Raw genomic sequence first — 25,108 nt, forward strand, 5'->3', positions numbered from 1 at the left:
CTTTCTGTCCCCTTTCCATAAATACCATGAAGACTGATAACTACGGTTTTATGGATGCTACTTTGCTGTCCCTGAACACGCCATGAGGAGATGTCTGTTCGGATGGAATGTTAGAGATGGAAGTGGAGAGGGTCTGAACTCATGCCTGCGTTGATATAACTTCACAGCAAAGTTGTCACCATGGAAAAATAAAAGCATGAAACCAGCAAACAAAATCCTACAAAAAAACAAAAAGTGTTAATCCATTCCAGGCCAGAAACCAACTACTATTTTATTCAAATCAAATATGCGGCTAGCATTAGCATTTTTCGGTAAAATACTTGCGTTGGCTACACATTTTAATTTTACTTTCTCCAATATCTTAATTTTGTAACACTATCTTCCCGTATTTTTCAATATTTAGCGCCAAAACATATCAAAACATTAGCTGTCTTCAGTTGGATGTATCGATGTCATCACTCATTATAATAGTGAAAATCACAGTGTCGGTAAGGCCTGAAGTGGCGTAACACTTTCACACGTCAACACAACAACAGAGGAAGCAACGGACGGGTGGCAAGGTGTGGGGGAGAAGAAGCAGGAGAAACATGTAGACCCCAGGGAGGGGGAGGGCGGCAGAGGGGGAGGACAGGGCTGAGAGGGAGATAGCGGTGGAATCCAGCACTAACTGGTCCCAAGAAGCTTTGCACTGTCCTGATTTTGTTTTGGTTCCCATCTCAACAAATTGGATTTAAAAAGCCCTTGGATTGTCCGTAATGGATTAATGGGAAGATTTTCAGCGCTTGACGCTTCATGTGGCCGGACGCATATTTGGTGGGAATTTCACAATCTATGCACGAGCTATGAAGTAGGAGTGTTGGAGGCGCGTGGATTCTGAGATCAGTCAACAGTGTCATAGAACATTATTGAACATTTTCATGTTCAGATTGAGAGTAACTTCAGCTTGAGCTGTAGCCGCCTCACATAATGGTGGAATGTGTGCGGGCGAACCAGGCTTGCATGTAGGCAGGTTAGGCAGTGTGGCCCTGTAGACAAAAACATGTCGACCCTATAGAAGAGTCATTTGCAGTTTAAAGATGTGATTTGTGTCTGGACTGTAAACTTGGGAAGCTGGAATCGTTAACCCTTCAGCCTCCTTCAAAGTCGTCGACATGTCACTGAAAGGCAAACGGCACAGAGTTCTAAATAAAGGAGTCCGCTTTTGTGTCGTTGTCACCTGGAGCCGATACAGGAGGGCGAAGGGACGAGGCGAGGTGAGTGCTCTGATTCAAGTCTGAAGCTCGACTCGGTGGTCAGGGATTCTGCTGGCGCCACTTTCTAGATGGACTTGGTCAGTTATTTTTGCGTGTTGATTTTAATAGCAGGGAGAGTGCATGCAGAGGAGAGAGGTTACATGTCTCAAAACCAGGTTAGTGGATAGGAGAAAGAGGGGGACAGGTTGAGAGAGACCCAGTTGTTGGCCTCAGAGAGAAGATGGCACAATAATGTGTGACTGTGAGAGGATCTTGGCAAACCCTTAAAGAACAGCAAAATGAATAATAATGTTCCATACCCATAAATTCAAATCTGAGAAGCTCTGCCAGCGCAGAAAGTTGTGAAAGGAAAGAGACAGATAAGGGTCAGGTTTAATGTCCACTTTGGAGCAGTATATTATTTCCATGTCCTGTTGTTGTCGAACCAGGATATAAATTCATTCGCGGAATCTCTGATTGACAGCGTCCAGTAACAGTTCAGACAGCCTCAGCTCTGTGACCCCAAATATGACACCGAAAAATAAAGATGGGAGTCTAGTGGAATCAAATGAGAGACACACGGCAAGCAGAGAAGGACATGCAGAGACAGTGAGACAAAACAGAGCCACTTCACGTACTGTTTAATAGATTGCTCAACAATATGAAAGCTATGGAAGAAAACAAGTCAACGGAAGATTAAAAAGCAGCGAGTTTCTCTCCGACAGAAACCACGGCGCAGTTGATGAGGCTGGCACTGCAAATGGGGGTGGATGCTGTAACTCGTTTGGCTAATGGAAAGCGTGCCTTGGTATTGATCACAGCATACCTCTTGTATCGCACTTTGTCCCACTATTGCTCTGTAAAGCTTTTACACCCTTTTAAAAATCATCCCTTGCATTCCCAATTATCGTGGCTTCGCATGCAAAAACAAGGCGCGTCCTGCTAGCCTGGCGCGCTAATGTTCCTTCCGCCGACCGAAGGAGCATCCAAACAAAAGCGACATCACACAGGACAGGTTTGTAGCGTGAAGATGACGGGGTCAAATAAGGCAGATATCACACAGAGATTCACCTTTTGTGGTGGAAGCAGTGGCCGTTATTGCAAACGACAAGAAAAGTGCTGCGTTTCATCTCCCCTCGTGGTTGGATGTCGTAATGAGACACAAGTGACGTCCTATTCAATCTGTTCTTACCATGACAGAGATCATGCATCGCTAATGTCTGACTCGGTGGAGGCCTGGAAACAACGTTTGGCCAGAGTCAAAATTGCTATTGTTAGCTTAGCATACCCAAAGCAGCTAACTCAGCCAATTATTAGGGCTGGGACTTTAGCATGTTCATTTCAATCTGTTCATGATAGAAACAAATCTAAATCACTTTTTTTTTTCAGGGAACATATTTCATTCACCCATTCCAGGTGCACCTCATCATGCTCTGTGATGTCCTAACCAAAACATCCACGATGAAGCGCAGTAAATTGAATAATAAATAAATGTATGAATTAACTAGGTAAAACAATCATGTTCTGTGTCTTTAACCTCATGTGTACAGATTCAACTTAAACATAATCATTCTGGCATTAAATATTAAAATGTGAATTGCCACGGTTATTCATTAAATTTATAAATAAATGAAGTCTCACCTCTATTTATTATATTTAGTAGATGTTCAACATGGTTCAGATGAATTAAAAGCAAAACATAATTTATGCTAAGCTAAGCTAGCATGTCCCTGAGATCACCTCTATCTTCAGGGGATTTAAAACTCGACGTCGATGTAATTTGATAAAAGTAGACCTTGAAAGACCAGTTTTATTATTAAAAAAAAAAACTTTCAAGAAGCAGTTTACCATCATAAAAGAAATGATCCATTGATGCTTGGACATTGACAGCTCAATCGAGGGCCTACTTTTTACGACACTGTTATCAACGCTAATACTCCTTTAGATACTGGCAGTTCGAATGAAAGATGCATCAATGAACCATCAATGGCATCTATCTTCAGCATCCATTTGAACCTTCTGCCTCCTCTGTTTCTGCTGTGTGTTTCCCTGGGTCAAGCGACACCTGAGTCCCCAGGATGATATTCCAAAGCTCTGTGAGATATGAACCAGATTGTGCCTCAACTGTTGTTGACCAGAGGAACACCGAAAGGAACCAGGGGAGACAGGAAGTGGCGGGGGTGCACACAGATGCAAGCACGCGCGCGCACAAACACGACTTCCTCCACTCAGCCCCTCCAGTGTTGCATGCAGCATCTCAGTGGGAAGAAGACAGACAAGAGCGGATGGACATACTGTAGAAACTGGCCATGACGGAGTTTTGACAGCGGTCCCCCGTATAGTCATTGGGACACCTGATGGAGGGAAAACAAGACACAGAAGGAGGGGGGGGGTGTAGACCAGAGTTAAGGATACAGAGGGAAAAGAAAGGGGTCAAACAGTAGGAAAGAGAGGACGAGGAGGAGGAGGAGGAAGGAGGGGTGGGAAGGAGACATAAAAGAGAATGAGGGATTAGAAACAGCACAATCCACCAAGTACAGCGAGAGAGAGAGAGAGAGAGAGATGGCCTGCATACTGTGACATCACCACCATCAAAATGACATCACTGCTACAGTCATCAGTCATGAGGGTCATGTGATGGTGGTGCAGGATGCAGGAGGGGTCAAACTTACACCCAGAAAGCATCAAACCGGAACACCCGCGGCAGAAAAGACCCAGTTTTAGAATCACATCTGATCAGAGCTTAAACAAATGCTCTCAGACAAACAGGACGTCGGACATGAATGGACGATAAACACAGAGATGAGTGTCGGGTGGAACAGGAAGCGGTTTTTCAATGAGAGTGCTTCAGAGATTCCAAATTTGGTTTTGAAGGCCTGCTTCTACTATGTGGCGCGCTGCATGAGCAAGTCTAGGAAATGTGTTGGCGTGTTGGTCATAAAACTGTGTGTGAAGACGACTCTTAACCTGTCGTCGTCTCTTCCTGTCGGATCATAACCAGTTGCGTAGGACATCTTCAGCTGCGAGAGTAGAGGAAGCCAAGTGTGGATGCTTCATCATGTGACTCTGAAAGCCCTGATTCATCTAACCCTGTGTTAGTATGGACTCCTAAGACGACATACTGACTAACCTTAGACCATGATAGAGGAGACAACAATAGAAGCTACTTCCACAAGGAGTTCCTTCGACCATCATTCAAAATGTTCATGACAAGACTTGTGGCAGGTCGTGCATGTTATGCCATTAGTAACGTCATACTTAATGCCCATTTATGCTCAACGTTACATATAGATCTCGATCTGGATGGATCCATCTGTCCATGCTTTGCGTTCATTTTGTCCATACTTTTCCACAAAGCTTATGGATACGGATCAAACAGAGCAGTACCACTGGAAACCATGAGAGGCAGTGTTGCTGTTACTACCTGATACGTACTGTAGCTCTAATGAGACACAAGGAAGTCATACTGGTCAATGGTGGGAATTCTCCGTATATTTAGCAGCCTCACCGACCTCTGCCTCCTACAACGCTGCCTTTGTTTTCCTCTTTTGTGCAAAAGCTACATGATCAATACTGACTCCACAGTTTGTTGTTGTCATAAACTTTTGACTGTTGGCTGCCCCCGGTGGACAATTGGTGAACAGCAATGCCAGCATAAAGAATGTTTTCAAAAAGTTTGTTTCTGAATGGGTGGCAAGCCAACTTCATCAAATCCATATATTTGTCACTCTTTCTGCTGTTTCAGAGAATCAGGAATAAGGATTACCTTTTATTTCACAGCGTGACAAGTCCTCCTGGTTTGTTTTTTTTTCATGTCTGGAAAGCAGGATTCTAATGGTGTCGTGGCCTTTACTCAGCTGTAATTGATTTGGACTTGTTATTGCTATAATTGATATTAAATCATCTCCTCCTGCAGCCTAATGAAACCATGCATCTAATTGAACAGTAAGGCGCATGCATCACAACAGCTGATGAATCGCCGTATTACGGGTGTGGTGGCCATTACAGTCATGACAGCTCAACAGCAGATCACTTCCACCACCCACAGGAGCGACCCCGCTGTTTTAATGAAAGGGACAGAGGAGCTGGTCACCAGGCACACTCCCACCCTTGAAGAAGGTCTGCCTTCGAAAAGCTCTTCCCCTCACCACCCAAAAGACAACCTGCATTTTGAATCAATTCCAGTAGAGACCCTTGGAAGAGCCCACTCAGCAATTTCCCATAGAGTTATAAATAGAGCGGAGCCAGTGAGGTGGGAGACACTCGGAGAAGAAGTAGCTCTTGCCAACAGAGCTTTTTTTTCTCTCCACTTCTTTCCATGCCTCGATTCCTCACCGCTCCCCTTATCTCCAGCTTCTTTATCTGCCCATGCTTGCTTTTAACCCTGCGCAGCTCTTTCCGCCGGGACACAAATGAGTCCAGATAAATCCTGCGATTCATCTCACAGGATTCATTAGTTAAAGGGTCATCATATTTATAAGAAGTAAAAAACAGATTACATAGGCATTATTGCTCCGACATTGATACTGTCCCGGACCTCTGGTATTTATAGATTGGTTTAAATAAACGCCATCGATCCAAAGTTTTCCACGCATATGTTCTTGTTTCCACCCGTCACACACCATCTGTTTATGACAAAGCAGGAAACAGAAGTAGTTTATTGTTTAAGCTAAAAGTGTGCTGAGGTGATGGGAAACTTTGTGTTTTATAGGATGATCAAAAAGGATATCCCTATTTTAAAGAATAATTCATGCATTTATGCAAAACATGGAAATGTCACTTAAAATTCAACATGGGCCCAGATGGTTAGGGTTAGCTTTTCACCCAGGAATCGCGTCACCTGAGCTCACAAGGAACTCCGGAGGGATGGAAGATGTACCTTCTGATATTCTAGTTCTTCCAGAGAGTTCTTCCTTTAACCAACCTCAAATGCATAAGTCGCAGGGTGTTAAGTCAGGACTTCTTGCTGGTCACATCAACCCCAGAATTTAACCATTTAATCTACATTCTCCCAAGCGCTGACAAAAAGCCAGAGTACTGTAGTACTGCAGTTATTATGTTGTGTACTCAGGGGCAACGCTCAGCAATAATAACTGCATCCTCTCTCACATACATTGTTTCCATTCATTAGCTTATATGCCACTAGCAGAACGCCTGGTGTAGACAGAGCTGAGCTAGAAGGCATAGCTCTAAATTTCAAGGTTATTCTACTGTGTTTTTTGGGTAGTGATGAAAACAAGAATGGACTCTTCCATGGACCACGGAAGCACTTGCATCCTTCTGCCTAAACCGGCCTTCTTTGTTTGTTTTTGAACATTTAATATGTCCCATTCCATCACTTTTGCCAGTACTGACCACTGCAGAGAAATAAATGCTGAAGTAGATAGTTAAACAACAGATCAGGAATACGCAGTTCATCACACATCCTAAGCGGAGTTGCTGCAAGGCGCACAGGAAGTCACACAAAACAAGAGTACGGCTAACTTGTTGTTCTGTTTTCTTCTTTCAGGGCAATGCCACATCCATCAATGCTAACTTGTGATCTGTCTCAAGGTAAGGACTTTGTTATTACTCCCGCTGTTACAGTGTAACTGCTGCTTCATGTGCTGGGTTTCATGTTTGCGTTTTCACAACTGTAGTGGATGTAGAAACGTTTTGACAGGACAACTTCCCACATTCCCCACCTTAGGCTACCCAAACTGGTTTTTACTTTCTGTTCCCAAGACCCCACGGTAATTTAATAGCCGCACCTAACCACGTGGAATGGACATCCTCGACAACCTTTCACAAAGTAGCAGGGTCTTTGGTGGTGGACTGACCTCCTCTCTGAGGGAGACGCGAGCCACCCATCCAAGAAAACCCATTTCTTGTATCTGTTATCTTTCTTTTTTCAAGCACAAGGACAGGGAGGCAACTGGACGTGAAATGAAGCGCTTTCCTTGCCTTCAGTATTGGAACTGATAAAGGTTCCATGTATGCAAGTTTTCTGCTTGTCAGCAATAAAAAATAGAGAATCCTGAAACGTATCCTTCAGCTACGACCCTAAGCTCACATCAACCGGGAGTCGGAGTGATGGATATAATGAAAGAGAGATCACACAAACTGGAGGATCTGAGGATCAAAATGTAGCCGATACATCCAGGCTTTTGATCACAGAGGCCCGCACGTGCCATCTGTTATCCACACTGTCAGGGCAAGTGTCTGCTACATAAATGACCTGGCATGTGCAGATGAAACATTTCATCCTCAGAGTTGAGAAACGCCCGTCAGAGCAACTGCAAAGGGAGCTGAACTTTGTTTGACAGAGAGAGCCAAGAGAAAACATTTGTTTAGTCGTGGAGGTCGGACAGGGTAGGTGTTCGTCTTTATCCCTGTTAATCGCAGTAACGTACCAAACATACTCCAAAGAATACAGTACCAATGAGTCTCTGTCTTAAGGCCTGGTCACCTGGCCATCCCACAATTCTCTGTTAATGGAGTTCATACATCCATCATCTGCTTATCAGATGATAAGAGCCCTTCCTTCCTTCCAGCGACCTCCTTCGGAGGAAATACTGTGGCGTTCCCTTGCCAACTGATGGCTCCCACCAGGGAGGCATTATAACTCGATGAGGTGGTGCCTTGATCTCTCATCTGTAATGCACTATTATTACTACATTCAAGGTTTTTAGAGTGTTATACAGTCAGTGGTGGATTCATAATGCAAATAACGTTATGAATCACATACTTCCATGCCAAAATGACAAGAGTCTCCTAGGTTATGTAGTTCAATAAAACTGCTGCAACTTTATCCAGTTATAAGTAGTAAATAATACAAACTTTAATTACTGTACACCACATTATGTTATTACAATCAAGTACTCCACTCAGAATACTTCATGAACCGTGCCACAGCACGTCACACTGTTTCTGTAAAGCCTGTAATGTCTTGTAAATGCGTTATTACTACTGTATAGATGGGACCGCTAGGTCAAGTGTGGCTGAAGCAGTCCAAGCTCCTTACCTGATCTTTTTTAGCCGCTCGTATCTTTAGCACTGATCTGAGCCCTCATTTGCTAGTCAATGCCTGTGAGCAAAGGTGAATAGCAAATCTAGAACTTTGGCTTTTGGCTCTGCTCTTTCTTCACACAGTGATACACATCTCCATCCACACATCAAACTCAACCACACACACGATCCCAAGCTCAAGACAGTTGAGGTAGAAACTCATTTCAATGTAGCAGACTTGTTTATGGTACTGTAGCTTGAATACCTTTTTTTGTGGTCCAAGAACAGTTCGTCCTCACTCTTTAGTGTCTTTAGTGTTTAGTGTCTTTCTCAGAGGTAGTGCTCTGATTTACAGAGCAAGTCTTCCACCTCTAGTCACCTCTCCTATCCATGGCATCCTTTTCCACATCCATGAACCTTATTCTTCCTCGACTTCCATCACTGTCTTCATAAACCATCTGACTCACTTCAATTTCAATCACGTCTGAGTGCAGTTGCTCTACTGTGTGTCATACACACTACACATCCACTTTGTTTGTCTTAGTTTCATCCAATTACAGTGCATCTCAAACAAGTGACGGACCTGACTTCATGTGGCACTTCACAGCTCGAGCATGACTTGATCAGAAACGGATGACTGGACAGTGGTCAGACAGACAGGTGAGCAGAGAGACCACAGGGTGCCAATGGTTGAAAGACGAGCCACGCTCCCACTTACTTGCAGGACAGCTGGTTTAAACCATGAATGAAGTAACAGTCTCCTCCGTTAGCACAGTAGGTCTTTTCTGATTCGTTGCAGCGCCTGGTATGACTCACACCAGGCGACGGCGTGGTGGTCGTCACTACAGGACAAACACAGGCAGGAAATAGATCCAAGGAGACGGCAGTCACAACGTGTGAAGACACATGTCCAGAGATGAAAAATAAACTTCGCTTCAGTCAGGCCCATTGTGTATCTCTACTCTTGTAATTATTGTTATTCAACTAATATAGCCGTTAAATGGCTAAAATAATTCAATACTAACTCTTGAGATGTGAATCTATTTTTTTAATTGAAAGTCAGAATCTTTCGTGCTGCAGTTAAAACAGCTTTCTTAAAATACTATGAATCACTGGGAAACCAACCTCCCTGCAGGACTGCAAATAAAAAATAAATATAATAAAAGATATATATAGTGTATGTGTATATATGTATAATATAATAGAATTATGAGTCTCACAACTAATATATATATATATCAAAACTACACCAGTTTAAGGGAAGAAATCCGTATAAAATTGGATTACAAACCCAAAGATTTAACATAAGTAAGCGTGTTCTGAAGTTACAGTAATTATTCACAGTGCCGTATTCACGTGTATCTGGGATTTTATTTTTTTATTTTTTTTAATGATGAATGGAATCTGATGTGCAGTAGGCATGTTGAAGTTTAGTGCTGCTCTCATATACAGCCTGCAACATCATTTCACGACTTCTATATCAATGGCACCCCAGTCAAAAACATTTCCAACACATCCCATAATGCACTGCAACAACCGAAGCTCTTACAACAGAGCAGAAGTTTTAGATCTAATTTCTATTCCACATTAGTCACATGTTCGTCCTTGCTCTGTGTTTTCAGTTTTGGGCACCTATGTGACTGACACTGTGGCTGTACAGGATACATATTTATAGTAACACTTTATACTTGATTTAGCATCTCTGCTGTTTTGAGGACAACTTCTGTTACTGCTGCTACTTTTAGAACTTCATCCGTCTGTCCGTGGCTTTGTACTTCTGTCACCGCTCTGCCTTGATAATTGCTGGATGAAAGCAAACACCTGACAACAGGACAGGTGGATCGTGTCTGAGAGCTGATACAAGGCTTTACAGATTAGATTCTAGAATGTCTGGACGTTAAAACGGACATCTCTGTTATTAATGTGAGTGTGGAGGCTGGCGTGTGCTGCTGCTCACAGATCTGCACGCTGATTATACTGGTGACGTTCTCCTGCCCCAGCGAATTTTCGGCCACACAGGTGTAGTTTCCCGAGTCTTCCACTCGGACTCGGCTGATCTGCACCTTTGAGTTTTTTCTTCAGTGCACAGGAGAGCAAGAGAGAGAGAGAGAGAGAGAGAGGGGTGGGGTGAAACAGAGCAGGTGAAAAAGTCTCTGTCAGTCATTGTTGTTTCAAAAACGAAGCAGACTCATGTCTAACTGGGGCTTAAATTGAATTCATGCATCCAGTAGAGAACAGTGAGAAGGATCTTCCTGTACAAATGTCCACTGGCCAGCACAGCGAATGGAGGCAGCTTATCAGGTTGAGGCTTTGGATGGAGCGCAGCTGATATTGCTTGAGACAATGACACAAACGGCTGCGTTAAAACACCAGTGCCCTGCCATATAGACTCACATCCTCAATTGTGCTGTGGAGTCAAATGTCTTGATCATATTTGGTGTGGTTTTTAATAACGTGGAGTCGGCGCATGATGTGGATGTTCCGTTGACACAAATAGAACAGTAAACTTTCAAAACTTTCATTCTAGTTTTGCAATTGTTTTACGTCCAGACTTATACTGTGGAACCCAGCGGTGTGGTGCTGACTTTTCCTGGTTCTTCTTCCTTCACTAGATTAATGACACTATTGCTCGACAGGCGCGTGCAAACTATGACTCTACTGTACTCTCTACTACTCTCTCTACTATATCTTTAGTTATTTATTTATTTTTTGCATAGAGTGAGCCATCTTTAAGCAACATATTTTCCAGCCTAGATTCATTCACAAGATTCTTTTTTGTGGATCCAGATGTTTCTTGATCTCGGACACACGAGCATGTGCTTGGCATGTACATGTAGCGATAAATAACAATAATGCAACACCTTTCAGAACGTTGTACACAGAGTGCTTTACAGACAGATTATTTGAGGGACTTGACATAATACACATTAAATGTCTTGGACTGAGGCCAGAGAGCCAGAAGATCTTCTATACCTGTAGATGATCAGCGTGTGTGTGTGTGTGTCTGTGTGTGTGTGTAAAACTCACTTATTGGTCTTGATTTTGAGGTCTCTGCCTTTCTGGAGCTCATGTCCGTCTTTGTACCAGCGAAAGGAAGGGCTTGGATTTCCCGACGCCTCACACTTCAAGTACAGCTTGTCCCCTTCTATTAGTGACTGACCACGCATCAACCGCAGTCGAGGAGCAGAGGCTGGACGGAGCGAGTGAGAGGACGGACACAGACAGAGGGAGAGGAAATGTGGTGAGAACAGAACAGTTGGAAAGTAAACATCAGCCAGTGCGATGCTTTCAATTCAACGATGGTCACACCGACACACTCTGTCCACCCAATATTTCAAATATCTAAAATATTATGAAGAATATTTTACAAAGGAGAAACAGCAGAGATGAAGGACAGCTCATGTGGAGGAGTTTGGAGACAAAGTTAGGGAAACCAGACACGAGAAGAAGAGAGACCTGTGGACACGGAAAGCTTTGCCTCTTAGCTCCTTCTTCACCACCACAGACAGATAGCAGAGTCCTCATGTACCTTATCTGGGTTTTACTTCCACTGCAAAGTCACGTTAGCAATAGACAAAACTAATCCATCTCAAAGCCATCCCACTGTGGAGCAAACATTTTCATCTCCAGGGTACAGAGGCAGGGTGTGCATTGTGCTCCAACATTGTTGAGGTCTGAAAGACAAAAACCTTCCAGAGCAACTCCTGGCACTATATGCGTGTAGTATCCGTGAAGCCTACAATAACATGTATAAACAAAGCTTGTAACTTCATTCTGGAGGAAAAAAAAGTTGCTTTTTTCACAACCCCATCAAGTGGATGGTGATGTACGAGCTGCTCTCAAACCTCTAGCAGATATTGGGCACTTAACTTATTTGGTGGCGCCGCTGACATTCTAATGTGTTTAAGATGAGCATGCTGGGAAACACTCATAACAACTCAGAAGTATTTAGTGACAGAAAGAAGGGAAACACAAGGAATGAGGAAAGTGACGTCGATGACTTTCACCACAACCCTCACCTATGTTTTATGGGCTGTGGGTCATGACTGAAGGAACATCAGGTTTTTCAGACAGGTGGAGCCGTTCCCCTGAGAGAGAGGCTGAGGAGTTCTGAGTAGAGCCGCTGCTTCTCCGTAATTAAAGGAGCCAGTTTTGGTGGTCGGGCATCTCATGGAGCTGGTGGATGTTGCCCAGGAGAAGGACGCTCGGTGAGCAGGCAACGGATTCGCGGATGAGGGTGGATGGATGGAAGAAGGGAGGAAATCGAGCCTGAGATCGACCCTGCGGAGCAGCTATTGATATTTTACTTGTGTTCTTTAGAGTTCTCAAAATTCTGGTGTTGGTCGGTATTTGTTATTTAACAAGGAATAATGTCATTTTTGGATTGACCGTTACCTCGTGTTCTGGTTGACCCCCAAGACCGAAACACAGTATTGGTCATGTAGATGGATAGATGGATGGACGGGTAGATAGTTAGATGTGAAGATGTTTCAAGCCCTACAACAGGGGTGGCCAACCACTCAACGGCTAAGAGCCACGTTGTTTTACTGTGTTGCTGAAAAGAGCCACATCCTACAAGTATGGAAGGCAGTAAGGCTCACCTGAACAGCTGGTCATGTGACTTAGCGGCAGTATAGTGGCTGAAGCACATCCCTGTGTGTCACATGGCATGTATTTTTAAAATTCATACATCTTACCATGATCCTCCATATCTGCCATACCTTTAGTTTAGGGAATGACAAAGTGAAATGTGGCACTAAGTCATGCAAGTCGTGTTGATCGTGGATCTGATGACGGTCCAAGTCTTAGGACCACACATCGGCATTGAACGTGCTCCAAGCTTGGAGCACATGCGGCGAGGTTTATTGTTTATGTTTCAAGATTAAACACAAGTCTAAGTCGTTGAACGATATTTTAACATTTCGCCGGAATAGCTCTAACTTAGCTAGCTCGTAGCGCTTACTGTTTCCTCTTATTTCCTGTATAAACGGTCAGCTCAATAGCAACTTCACCAAAATCGCAGCCAATTCGGCGGCTCATTTGGTGAAGAGCCGTGTGAAACTGGGAAAAGAGCCGCGGCTTGGCCAGGCCTTCTCTACAATAACCGATAAACACTGTACATCTTCTGTGGGTTCTGGCCAGAGTAAGATGGTGTAACTTCTCCAGATATAAAGAAAACGGGTTGTGTAGGAGGGGCTTATAAGAGTGTGGACGGGTTCAAATCCATCGAGGGTGGGAAGGAAGGAGTGTAAATTGTACTTCAGTTCAGCTTTACTTTGTAGTAAATACATGTAATTATCACACTCTGTCCCCTGGTGTATCTAACTCTCTCACAAAGCATTTGGATGTAGTGAAGTCCCGCCACACTCCCAGAAGCTGCGCAGAAGCGTTTGAAGCGTTTCGACTACAGTCATCACACAGTGTGCCAACAACTCTCATGGAACTTATATATTGTTCGCTGATAATGTGGAAACTCAAACAGCTTGTCCTCTGGTTTGGATGCTGCTGGAGAGACCAGAGGAGAGCACAGCTACTGTCATCTAATAAGGCTCCATATGTGGTGAGGAGATGAGATTTCAGTGAGGGGGAGGCAAACGTGGTCCAATTCCAAGCGGGCAGACTTTACATTTAGACTCGCGATGAGAAAAGAGTCATCCTGTGTTTGTGTTAAACCTTTCTGAAGCAACTTAGAAAGCAAGCTTCAGCAATAAATGCTGAGTAAAAAGTAATCCAATCCAAACAGAGGAAAGGGAATTTGACAATGCAACACTTACAGCACAGTGCAGCTCTCTGATTTGGTGTGGAGCAGCTGATAGTTTTCTTGGAGTGAAGCACATTAATGCTTAATTAATGGAATTGGATTTGTTCTGAATGAATCATTGTATAGCTGTTGTTCCAAGTTTCAGTAGATATAGCAGCCCCCAAACTGCGAAGACCGCCTCGCTGTGACTGCTGGAGATGAGCTCCTAACCCGGAGTGGTGGGTTGGAACATGAGGTGGACAGATCTGTGCCCCTCCTCAGGCATGGGGACATGAAGGAAGAGCTGAGCCAAAAGGCAAGCCTCTCCATCGGCTGGCCCATCTTTTTTTTTCTACTCCACTTGGTATATGTGCCCGACCAAGGATGGCCTCTCTCTTTTTTAAGAGAATCTGAATGAATTTGTCCCAACAACCAGCCGTGAAACTATTCGAGAAGGGAGCCTGCGAGCTGACAAACAAGGAAGCATGGAAGTATATAAAAAGAATCTAATCCTGAAGAGAACATCTCCCTCCCACCCTCCAGCGTCCTCACCTGGTCCTTCCCTTCACGCTTCTGTATCAGTCACTTAGTTATCATTTCTCCACTCTCATCCTGTCTACTGCCACATCCCATTCTATGGTAGTTGCAAGGTTTGTTTTTTCTTTGATCCCGTGAGCTTTCTGCTTTGGAGGGTGAGTTTCCAGATCGGAGCTGGGGCAGAATTCTGATGTGTGCCATGTTGAGATGGAACACCACAGACATTACACTCAGTGCTAGCTTGTTTTAGCTTCTGTCTGGGGTCCTTGACAGATGAAATGTGACTCGGAAACCCGCTTCACTTGGAGATGAGAGAACTGGGACACCTGACCAGGAGGAGGCACCGAGCAGGCCTGTCCCTTGGTTGTCCTCCAAATCAAAAAGGTTTTTCAAGGAGATGGAGGACTGGCCCTTCATCCAGCCTTTGTTTTCAGAGAGGTCATTTAAACAGTAGATGAAAGTTTTCAAATATGGCGACCAGATAGGCGACTCCCTTTCCCCCCGACCACAGTGGTTCAGTAGGGACGACCACTTAAAAAGCATGGAGAATTAACCTTCATGGTTCAGACGTATCCCAGCATCCCAGATGTGATTGAATCGCTCCCCTTTGGGTTTTAACCCATTTTTAACTTCTGACCTCCTTTCTGCTCTGGCTTGTACCGTCCTTGCACACACAGCTGCTGGTTTGTTTTGTCAAGATTGAGGAATAAGCTGCTCACGCCCCACGACGGCTGAGGAATTTCTCACGTCCGGAAATAAACGGCGTCTCTTTGGGGAGTCACTCTGGCACACATGCGCACGTGTTTGAAACTGACCTTTAAACGATCAGAAATGAAGATAAACGTCACAATTTAAAATGCTGGAAATGCACCCAAGCAAGTGGCTTCCTCACCGGGAGCACTACATCAAAGTGGGAGGAGGGGAAACGGTGACAGGGGTTCCATGCACACACGTGGAGTGGCTTCACACATCCCACATCACCAGTCTCATGTAGCTTCTTGGTGACAGCTCCATGAGTGTGTGAACTCTCACGGTGGAGCACAAATATGCTTTTCAGAATCTGCCTTGATGTTGATGCTGAATTGAATGCAGTGATTTGAGTGTATGAACGTTAATGTGTGTGTGCGTGTGTGTGAGAGAGAGAGAGAGAGAGCGGGTTTGAAATAGCTGATCTAAGCTATCCCTATCACTAAAAGTGATTGGAGAATTCCTCTGTCAGGGCACGTGGGGGTGGGGAGCCTCCAGTGGACTCCAATGGCATGTGACTGGACGGCACCAGCAGCAGTCAGAGGTGCTTCTCTCAAGGTCAGCTGACTCTCAGCGACGTTGGCTGCAGCGAGAACTGATCCGAGCGTGATCCAGTAACACGGAGTCCTGAGCCGGTTAGGCGTGTTCACACAGGTCCCGGCCGCACATGCCGCCACGCATGGGCTGAATGTGCTGGGATACGTGAGTCAGCTGGCAGCTGAGCGAGGCGGCGAGGGAGCACATTCATGAACTCTACATAGATGTGTGCGCTCTCGTGTGTAACGGCAGAGGAGTGCATGCAGAGCGGCCTGGAGGTTCATGTATATATATGAAAGAGAGGAGCTACTTCTATCTCGTTCTCCCATCAGTGTGATTTCTGCAGCGCACAGCTGTCACCATGGAAACCAGGGAGGGTGCGGGAGATAGTGAGGATGTATGGCAGCAGAAGACGCGATTGAGAGGGTGTGTGTTGTGTGGTGTACGATAGCCCCTACAATAGGTCCACTTGCAGAATCACCGAACTGAACCAGTCCAAGTGGACAAGAGTGCGTCTTGGAAAAATATTTGCTGAAATGTAGCTTCATTATGCTCGCCCTCGCTCACACACACACACACACTGACTTGACCTTGTCTCTCATCGCTGCACATCTACTGAAGCATAAATACTCCCATCAGATTCTAGTGGAATCTATTTTTTAAAAATACCGGTGCTGCTCCACATTCAGTGGGGAGAATAAAGACAAACAAGTGTGGGACTAAAGGGACAAAGTAGAATAGACGGATGTGTATCAGCGCATCAATGTGATAGATGGATGGATGGATAGATGGATGGATACGGAGGATGTGCAGAGTTAGTAATGAATACTTAATGAAGGCTGAAAGGTGGGGAAAAGCTATTCTCTCTCTTTTCTCCTCCTCTTTTTCTTTCTCAGGGCTGGGAGTCGTGTGCAAGTCATCCTGCTTTCCACCTGTCTGCCATTTATCTTTTTTTATTCCCTCTCTTCTCTTCCTGCCTCCTCTCTGGCCATCGCTCCTTCCCGTTCCCATGCATCCGGCTCTCTTGCCTATCTCTCAGCCACCCCTCACCCACCTCTCATCTCACCCACCGCCCCAACATGCACACGCACCATTAACTGCCGGCTTCTAAAGCAGCTAACAATTCTCCTGATAAGAGGATTGGGGCATTGATCACATCCGTCCTCCATAGGAGCGCAGGACAAATATCCCATTGGCCCTTTGAAAGGCCAAACAAAGATGCTGTTAGGAGAAGATGCCCGACAGCAGCTTTGAAAGACAAGGCCAAGATAATGAAGGGTTTGATTCCTCAAACCCTCCTTTGGGAACTGCCATTGGTCCTTTCTGTTTGTGTACGCTCCTTTATTAAGTTCCCCAGTCAATATTTTTAATGTGTATTATTATGCTGGAAATACAAGTGGTGTCGCTCCTCATCGACACGAAGGTCCTTGGATATTTCTGAAACTTGAAGTCGCGCTGAGTAAAGCTATCCAGGGCATCTAAATCACACGGCCATGTTCTCGCTCACCAATGCTGCCTCTTTCCTGAGGCACCTTCCACCATCGTACGCGTGGTTTCAGGTCAGAAACCTGGGCTCCAATGTTCCCCTTAGGTTCTTGAATTTGTTTGAGGTTTATTTGCATTAACCCGCCTCATGAAAACGAAGTCTGGTTCTGTCAAATAAGCTGAACCCCTAACACATTCAGCATTTTTAGAAATGTGAAGAAATGCTATAACTAACTCTCAAAAATCAATATTATTTTTATGATCTTTGGAAAGATGAACTCATATATTATCAACACATTTAACACCTGTTTCATAATATTAAATTAACAAAATTTTAACTGCATTTGAGCTGAACACAGTCAAGCCTCAACATTCTCTGGGTGTAAATCTAGCTGCCCTGGTCTAGAATTACAGGTCCTTAGTTTCAGGGGACATTTGGGGTGCAGTTGTTCAGAGTGAGGCCATTTGGGAGCCTTTGTTGGCATCCACATGAACTTCAGCCTACTGTAGGTGTTATACTCCAGGGATTTTTTTAATCTGTGGCGAAGCCTCCTTCCTCCCCACAACCCCATGTAAATAATGAAGCATTTTTTTATACTTGTTATACTGTCATTACATGAATGCTATAGACACAAGGACCCAAAAAACCACAACTTAAGAGCAGAACGCTGTCATTGATGAAAACATTCTCAGACGCTATATTATTGCATCACTCCACGTTCAAGATTTCTGCCAAGAGATGTTTAGCAGCTGGCAGCGGAAGCAGTTTGACGCTATTACATTTCCTGATATTCTCGTGAGGCATCATAACTTCAACCGTGATGGTTGGGATAAGTCAAACATGACGACTCCACTTACGATAGTGGATAACTGATGGGTGAATGTGTTTAAACATACAATCATCAATCTCCGTCGGCTTGTCTGCCACTTAAAAGACCTTCTGGTTTTCAGTGGGTTATAAGACGTCTGCCACTTTATGTGTGAGTCTGCCTCTGCTTTTGATTTTTACTGTGGACTGTAATCTCCAGGTAGACAGTCTGGAGCTTCTTTATTATTCATAAAATGCTTGGCACGCGTCCTCAGATGCTGACCAGGCAAGCGCTTCCCACCAGCATCTCCGCACCGTCGCGTGCCTGTGTTACCCATCGGATGATTCTCCAATGTTGACTTATGAATTAGCAGGAATGAGCCTGACATTTCATGTTGTCATTCGGTGGTGATGTCCCTTGAAATCAATAGCAATTCTCTTGAGTGTTACAAAGCCCTAGATGGAGACCCTGGTATGACATATCGTCACAAGAGATTCACTTTAGCTTCAGCACAACTGCGTCCAGCTTATGAGAACTGCCTTTTGTGACTCTCTGCAATGATTTTTAGACAAAATGTAGGCAGTAATGTCAGTAAATATTTAATTTGACACAACAATGTGAGTCCTTGCCCAACCTTCCAACCTTTTCCGAGCAGCGACAAAGTATACTAACAGAGACTGGAGATAGAAATAATAACACAAGGAGTATTACCTCCACTGATAACACGACAGAAGTACTGCTAACCCAGCAGTAGTCCCTGGTGTCCACAGGTTATTCTGTGGCTAAACTGACCAGGTGTGTGTGTCATTGGTTGTCTGTCTGTCCATATGTTCCCTGGTGATGCCCTTTCCAGAGTGTCCCCACGTAGTAATAAAAAGCTCCTACAACCATGCAAAGGAAATACAATGAATGAAGGGGTGAAAGAGAAGATGGAACCTCGTGAGAGCAGGTTGCCGACACCTGTCGTGCTCCTCACACCCAACAGCCAAGGGATTGGTTTCCAGTGACCAAAGCGACTCCCCCTCACCCCCACCTCTCAAGTCACATAAAAAAGTAGGTCAATCTGCTGGGGGTGGGTTTGAAGTGAGTGGAAAGTCTACATAGCAGATCGAATCAGTATCTTCTTCTTCTTTTCCTTTGGGCTTCTCCCTTCAGGGGTGGCCCCAGCGGATCACCTTCCTCCGTCTCCCCCTGTCCTCTGCTTCCTCTTCTCTCAAACCTCATGTCCTCCTTCACCACCTCCATCAGTCTCCTCTGTGGCCTTCCTCTCCACCTTCTGCCTGCCAGTTCCAACATCTTCATCCACCCATGTACTGGCTCTCTCTCTCTCCTCTGAACCATCTCCATCCAGCCTCTCTGACTTGGTCTCCTGAACACCTGAGCACATGTGCTGTCCCTCTGATCTACTGCTTCCTGATCCTATCCATCCTGCTCCCCATCAGATCAACTGCTACCATCAGCTTCTCTTCCATTTCACTTCTTCTTGGCGACTTGTCACTGGAGTGGAGTTGGCTCACCTTTCTGTGCCAGAAAGGCGCTGAAACTGCGACCCTGTCACCCTAAATATGCCACATCTTTGGCTGCCATATTGTCACACAGTTTGTCAGGCATTATATCGCCAGTATGCACATGGAATTAAACCCCAGTATTTCTTTGTTCAAATCATGTATTGGTTGATGTCGGTGACCCCTTATGCTATACCTGGAAGTGATCGCTGATACCTCCACCTTACTTACTTAGGGATTAACTTGTGTCTCAAGACCAGTTAAGAGTAAGACCATAAGTAACAGTGCATAACTCCACTGAAGACGTTCTATTCCTGGGTTTATTATTCCCTCCTGAAAAAAGGAAAAGCCTTCTGCACCTCATCAGTCAGATTTGTACCGATCAAAGAGGCGTGCTCAAAGCGGTATAAAGACTTGTCAAATCACAGTTTCCTCTACAAACTTGTTGGAGAGGAGATAAGAGCTGCTCAGACACCTGGAAGACAGATGAAGATACTCGAGCTGTCACCATCGAAGATCATCACAACAAAGAGTGATAAAGATAGCCGAGTCCTGCTGCGCTAAAAATAACCTGATCCACAACAACACCAAGGAAGTTTCAAGAGTTGTTATCTGAGGGATATTGACATTTGGTTTATTAAGGTGGACTGTGTTTGGAAACTCTGTGGACCTGCGATACTCCTGCCATGGCACGCGCTGTCATGGTTTCATTTGTAAGGCACACCATGCATTTATGGACAAATCAACATTTCAGACTTGATCATCTCAGCTCTACAAAATATGACCAGCAGATTTACAAGGAGGGAGGGGAGGACGACAACACATGCGGTTGATGGAGATTGTAAATATGGACATGAAAAGGATAGGTATGAGTCGGGAGGATGCTGAATGACTTACAAGATCAATGACGATCTCCGATTTAGTTGTGCTGATTGTCACCCCAGCTGCTTCACACCAGACTGCAAACGTGACACTTGAACTAGGGACAAATCATCTGCATAAAGACATCTCAAAGTCCTGAGGCCAAAACCCTCCCTACCCCAGTTGTTTCAAAGAATTAGCCCCATGGACAGCAACAAAGGGCAGTGCAGACCAGAATCTGATCCCAATCATGAATGGATCTGTTCCCCTTTGTTAACAGATCTTTGTCTTTCACCCAGATGTTGTCAGTCCATGGCTTTTCAATAGTCCATATACCAATATGTGTCACATACTGATGACCAGTGGGTGTTTGCGTCCAATGCTGACGCAATAGTCACCCGTCCGTGTTGCATGTTGACAGTATCCATTTCAACTGTATCATTTGCTGTTTCTTCACCAAGGGGTTTCTTGGTGTTCAAAGAATGGTTGAGACAGGGAAGTGGAACCTGATCCTCACATGACCCCGGTGGGTAGATTTGGTCTCCATTCTGAATCCATTCAGAAATGTCCAAATTCCAATGATTGAAATATGGAATAGACACACACACACAAACATTCCCCACCTTTACCTCTCAGACTCCGCCCATCCAAATCCTCCATCAGTCTCCACCCTTGTGAGGAGCTTTGTAACAAAACAAGTGGTCGCGTGGAAACTACTAATGGAACATCATAAAAAAGATGGACTCTTTGAGTGTTAAAGGCAAATCTGTCTCAGGAGGTTAAAACCTCAGACTGAGAGCAGCCAGCGTCTGTGTCAGATGGCTCTCCGATTGCGGTCATGAGTCAAAACTCTTTTAATCTCAGGCATGTAACCAACATTAAATGACATTGAACGTCTTGGACGGTCGCTGCTGTTGCCAACCACAGGACCTGTAGACACCTGGACACCTGTTCGCATTATCTGGATTGATTTTAGATGTTAAAAGTTATTTTTTGGCAAAGCAATGAAGCTGCTTTGTTCTGTGTGTTCGAGAATGACGAATGACTCCAGTTAAAGGTTAAACCAGGATAGCACAGACGAAACACGCTTGACTGCAACTCCAGTCCAGTCATTCGATCAGATGAGAGGATCCGCCACTGTCCAGATCATGAGGTGTGCCGAGGTCTGTGTGGGTTTACTGAGAAAAAAAACTCTCATTCACAAAGTGAGCCATGTAATGGTGGGCCTGTCCCTTTAAGAGGCATGTGTCGGAGTTTTCTACTAAGGCTGACTGCTGGAAAAGAGGAGTGCTGATACATAATTCACAAGAAAGTACACACACACACACATACACAATCTTACACGCTACATCAGTGAGGTACATGAGCGTGGCACTTGTGAGTGAGCGCAGAGAAGTGGGTTAATGCCACCGGTATGGCTGATCAGAAAAGTTCATGTGATCGTGTGGTCCTTGCATCCGACGTGTTGAACACACACACACACACACACACACGCAGGCAGCAGCCAGGAGAAATCCTCAGCCTTCTGTTAGTCAGTGTACATAATTTATAGCAGCCCAGATCTCCGTGCTAATGACAGCACACTGGGGCATCTGCGGCACAGCAGCGTGTGTGTGGGTGCATATCTGCGTGTGTGTGCTTCGGAGGTATAACGCAGCAGTGTCAGGGGCTGAACCCTGGCTGAACAGAGCGACAGGTGAGGCGCATGTATACATGCGACCCGCACCGGAGAGCAGCTCATCCTGAGCCCGGGATTCACTTGGTAAAGTATTGCAGACATCAGGGTTTCTTCTTCACAAGGGCGTGGCCTCGGATACCTTTCATGTTCTGGGATTGCTTTGATGTTTCTCCCAGAGCAAAAATCTCCTAATTCTGGGATTTACAGATCAATACCTGAGTAGTTCTGCCCTCCAGCTGCTGCGCACACTGATGGAAGTCTAGTTCGCCCAGAAATCCTCAACATCTCTCAACATACGTGTTCGCAAAACTGCTCAACTGGGAGCAATACCTTTTTTTACACACACACACACACACACATATATATATATATATATATATATATATATATATATATATATATACATCAAGGTCTGACGTTACAGTGCAAATCATGACAAAGAGACCGATATTTAGCAAAGACTTTTTTATCTATTTTAAGGACCAACAACAGCAGCATGTGATCCTTGACAGGATTAGACTTCACTATTTCATGTATCTGTCTTACAAATGGGGACAAAATGGCAACATTCCGAGCTGGATTTATACATTTGAAAGATCCTAAAATCTCCGCCGCTGTGCTGGTGAAGCAGCACACTCTGTCTCTATGGCAACAGCTTCTGATCAGGTTGGGGCAGCGGCACTCGGGCAAGTCACACACGCAACTCCCGGCACCTAGAAACACTAGTATTCTTTAATGTTTGTCTCAAGTGTAAGGGGGTATGAGGCTGGTTTCTCTTCTCACATTCAAGTCAATTTATCAGTCAAGTTATGTTTGTAAGTTTTGAAAGACAAAATCCAATCTGCCAATCAATCTTCATTCACCTGATTTTACTCTAGAATCTTGACTCGGACCTGCAAGTGTCATTGAAGACACTCCACTCACTGGAAGCCAGAGAGTTCACAGCCAAATATTTGAAGGACTTTCAAAGCGCTGAGATCCAAATTCACACTCAGATATTTCATTTTTAGCAACATGGTAATGTGAAGAATTGGATGGTTGGCAAAGCCTCCAGAGACTTGTTCAAGCTCACCTGGTGAGTTGGTCCTGCCAGTTGCGAGCCAGCTCCACAAGGGACCTCATTCAGCTCCTAATATCAAAATAAATATGAAGCTTTTTTGCTCTTTTATAGCTGCTCACTCCAGGAGTGTCAGTCTCACATGTAGTCACAAGTGACTACGTACAAAAGATGAAGTAAGAGATCAGTGGTTGCCATGGTGATCCACATCACCTCCTTACATCACGACATCCGCCTGCCACCTGAATTTCTCTTCAGTCACTCATTCTTGGACAGCAACACAAATGGCTTGTGGCTTATTGCTGCTTGTTTTAAAGACAACTAGTGACTTCAGCCTGAAATTAAACAAGGGCCATAGAGACGTCTGACGCTGATGACAGGAGGAAACCGCGGATACGTTCCAAACTTGAAACTATCCTTCACAAAACTGACTCACTGCTTTCTAGCCCTTTCAGAACGAAAGCAAAAGAGCTTCACAGGGATCAGAATTCCAGGCGTTCTATTGACTGAATCAAGCCACCAGCCTTTATATATGTGTTGTTTGACTGAATGAATGGAAGGAAACATTAGAAACATGTTTTATTATTATGATTATTATTTTAATGAACCAGGCTCAGCCCAGTAAAACAAGTGTTACCATGGCAACAGTTACTGACACTCACTGTCAGTCACTGTCGTGTCTGTTATTTTACTCAGATCCTTGTTTATTTGTTGTTTATCAAGTTATTTTGGTACAAATAGATGTTTACAGCTTTGTTTTCTACAAAGCAAGTTGTTGTTGTTGACATGGTGTGTCGGGAAGGGTTGGGGTAAGGGACGGGGTTATGTGTTGGGGCGAGGTTTTGGACGTTTTTGGACGTTTCAATCCTAGCTAAAAGCCTGGTCACACGGTAATGAGTGACAGGTGTCGGTCAGAGACACCGTGCTGCTTTGTTTCAGACATGCCAGAATAGGCACTTGTCACCAAAGTTGGTCGCAAAAAAGAGCATTTGCTCCGTGACGTTCCGCTCAGTGGTTGACACCAGTTGGATGTCGTAAGAGGTGAAGCTCAGACTATGTCATGTTTGGCCGTCAGTGGATCTATTTTAGGAAGGAACTGTCAATGCACCTCAAAGGAGCGACAGCAGCAAAGATCATAGAGAATCTCTCTGACAGCCCCGGATGCCATATAGGACAGATGTGTACTTGTAAAGGAGATTTCTAAGTCGTGAAGTCAAGAGAGGATGGTAGATGTGTAGGACAAGGTTTCCTGCAGTCTCGTGTTGTGGCCAAGAATACCGCACCTCAGCGTTCAATCTAACGCTTTAATCCACATGACTCTGCTTTTGGAAGATGGCTCTGCTGTCTTTTAGCGTGCAAACAAGATTGGCTGTCTCATACTTGCCCAGCCTCTCCCGCTGCACAACTGCAGGCTGCTTTTAAATGTCAATCTTTACCGGCACAGAGTATTAATAAAACCACTAACCTTATTGCCCGGCTTCTAAAATGGATGTAGGCTTTGCATTTTTCAACTTTTGACGCAGGATTTCTCTTTTGACGTTTGATCAAATCTGCAGCTTATAAAAGATTGCTATTGACGAGTGGCTCATAAGTGGGTCGTTCCTGGAGAGTTGTGCTTCCACATCAGTCACCAAGGATGGCATCTTTGTTCGGAGAGCGTCTTGCTGGGAAAGCAGCGGCTGAGGAGGCCACTCCTGAATAGCTTTTGGACTCCACTGCTTCTGAGGTTGGAGCCAGTCTCAGTAGAATGAGGCGAAGCTTTGACAGAGCATGAAGAGGCTCAAACTGAAGGGTCAATCTCCGTGTTTATTTCAGAGCAGAAACCCCAAAGTTTGACTTCAACCCTCAGATCCTTTTGAGCAGGTTAATCTGCCATTGTTTTTCCAGTCATTCCGTGACTATTTTATAACTGAAACTTGAAGAGCTTATGTAG

General features: G+C 44.6%; 1 protein-coding gene across 2 annotated transcripts in view; it reads right to left on the minus strand.

The window, feature by feature from the left end:
* LOC128767091 (pro-neuregulin-2, membrane-bound isoform-like) overlaps positions 1–25,108 on the minus strand; it is a 40,267-nt gene that overhangs the window by 9,849 nt on the left and 5,310 nt on the right. Inside the window, exons 2-6 of one of the 2 annotated variants that reach the window (XM_053878811.1) lie at positions 11,247–11,409; positions 10,177–10,295; positions 8,938–9,061; positions 3,528–3,586; positions 1,553–1,576 (exon numbers count right to left, since the gene is read on the minus strand). In XM_053878811.1, the coding sequence (XP_053734786.1) occupies positions 1,553–1,576; positions 3,528–3,586; positions 8,938–9,061; positions 10,177–10,295; positions 11,247–11,409 (489 nt within the window). The remainder of the gene's footprint in view (positions 1–1,552; positions 1,577–3,527; positions 3,587–8,937; positions 9,062–10,176; positions 10,296–11,246; positions 11,410–25,108) is intronic. The other variant, XM_053878812.1, reaches the window with a different exon arrangement.

Source organism: Synchiropus splendidus, chromosome 11, assembly GCF_027744825.2.
Source record: "Synchiropus splendidus isolate RoL2022-P1 chromosome 11, RoL_Sspl_1.0, whole genome shotgun sequence".
Lineage (NCBI taxonomy): Eukaryota > Metazoa > Chordata > Actinopteri > Syngnathiformes > Callionymidae > Synchiropus > Synchiropus splendidus.